Source organism: Neopelma chrysocephalum, unplaced genomic scaffold, assembly GCF_003984885.1.
Source record: "Neopelma chrysocephalum unplaced genomic scaffold, ASM398488v2 Primary Assembly neopelma1_87207, whole genome shotgun sequence".
NCBI classification, from domain to species: Eukaryota; Metazoa; Chordata; class Aves; order Passeriformes; family Pipridae; genus Neopelma; species Neopelma chrysocephalum.
The window spans coordinates 1-1387 of record NW_020916622.1 but is presented as its reverse complement, the minus strand read 5'-3'; the positions used below and the strand labels follow the sequence as shown (position 1 = coordinate 1387).

At 73.0% G+C, this 1387-nt stretch overlaps 1 protein-coding gene across 1 annotated transcript; it reads right to left on the bottom strand.

The window, feature by feature from the left end:
• Positions 1 to 9: 9 nt before the first annotated feature.
• On the bottom strand, positions 10 to 1384 carry LRRC61 (leucine rich repeat containing 61; the record flags this gene model as incomplete). Its single annotated transcript, XM_027706993.1, has 1 exon — positions 10 to 1384. A coding segment is annotated over one exon (741 nt), but the record flags the coding sequence as incomplete, so codon positions are not given.
• Positions 1385 to 1387: the final 3 nt, after the last annotated feature.

Here is a 1387-nt window from a genome sequence, read left to right as displayed (position 1 = left end):
GCCGTGTTGTCTCTGGGTGCCCCCCTGGCCCCATCTGGCGCCCTCCCAGCCCCATTTTGGGACCCCCCCCGGCCCCATTTGGAAGCCCCCAACCCCATATGGAGTCCCCCAGCTCAGAACTCGAGGGCTCCTGGCTGCGGTGTCTCTGGTGGTTTCCCAGTCCCGGTGTTGGCTGCGGTGTCTCCGGGTGCCCCCCGGCCCCATTTGGAGCCCCCCCAACCCAATTTAAAGTCCCCCAGCCCCGTTTGGTGCCCCCTGAGCCCCATTTTGGGAGCCCCTCAGCCCTGTTTCAGCCCACCCCAGCTCAGAACTCGAGGGCTCCTGGCTGTGCTGTCTCTGGTGGTTTCCCAGTCCCGGTGTTGGCTGCGGTGTCTCTGGTGGTTTCCCAGTCCTGTTGTTGGCTGTGGTGTCTCTGGGTGCCCTCCAGCCCCATTTGGAGCCCCCCCCCCATTTGGAAGCCCCCAACCCTATACGGAGTCCCCCAGCTCAGAACTCGAGGGCTCCTGGCTGTGGTGTCTCTGGTGGTTTCCCAGTCCCAGTGTTGGCTGTGGTGTCTCTGGGTGCCCCCCGGCCCCATTTGGAGCCCCCCCGGCCCCATTTGCAGCCCCTCCACCCCCATCGTGCCCCCCGTCCCCGCGGCGGCTCAGAAGCCGTAGTTTCCGGCGTGCCGGCGGCCGAGCGCTCTCTGCGCCTGGGCGATGGAGTCGTCTGCGCGCCGGCCGAGCTCGCGGCACTCCCGCAGGGCCTCCCCCAGCTGCCGCGTGGCCTCCTCCAGCACGGCGCTGGGGCGCGGCGCCCGCGGCTCCCAGAACCCGGCCTGCACCCAGGGCTGGGTGCGGCCCCGGGGGGGCTCCTCCGCCGGCCCCTCGGCCGCGGCGGCCCCGCCGCCGTCCAGCGCGGCGTCCAGCTCGCGGCACAGGCGGAAGAGCTCGCTGCCGCGGCCGGCCACGCGCTGCCCGTCGATGGCCTTGAGGCCGGGCAGCATGGCGGCCAGCGCGGCGCGGTAGGCGGGCGCGGCGCACAGCGGGTTGCCCAGGCGGGCCAGCGGGTCCCGCAGGCGCAGGCTCTCGAGGTGGCGCAGGCCCTGCAGGCAGCGCAGCTGGCGCAGGCTGCGCAGCCGGTTGCCGGCCAGGTTGAGCTGGCGCAGGCTGCGGCAGCCCCGCAGCGGCTCCACGCTGGCCACGCGGTTGCCGGCCAGGTTGAGCACGGCCAGGGCGCGCAGGGCGGCCAGCGGGGCCAGCGCCGCGATGGCGTTGCCGGACAGGTCCAGCCACTCCAGGTTGGAGCAGTCGGCCAGGCAGCCCAGGCGGGCGATGCCGCGGCCCCGCAGCCGCAGCAGCAGGATGGACTCCAGGGAGAACTCGCCCGTGCAGGCCTTCAGCAGGGC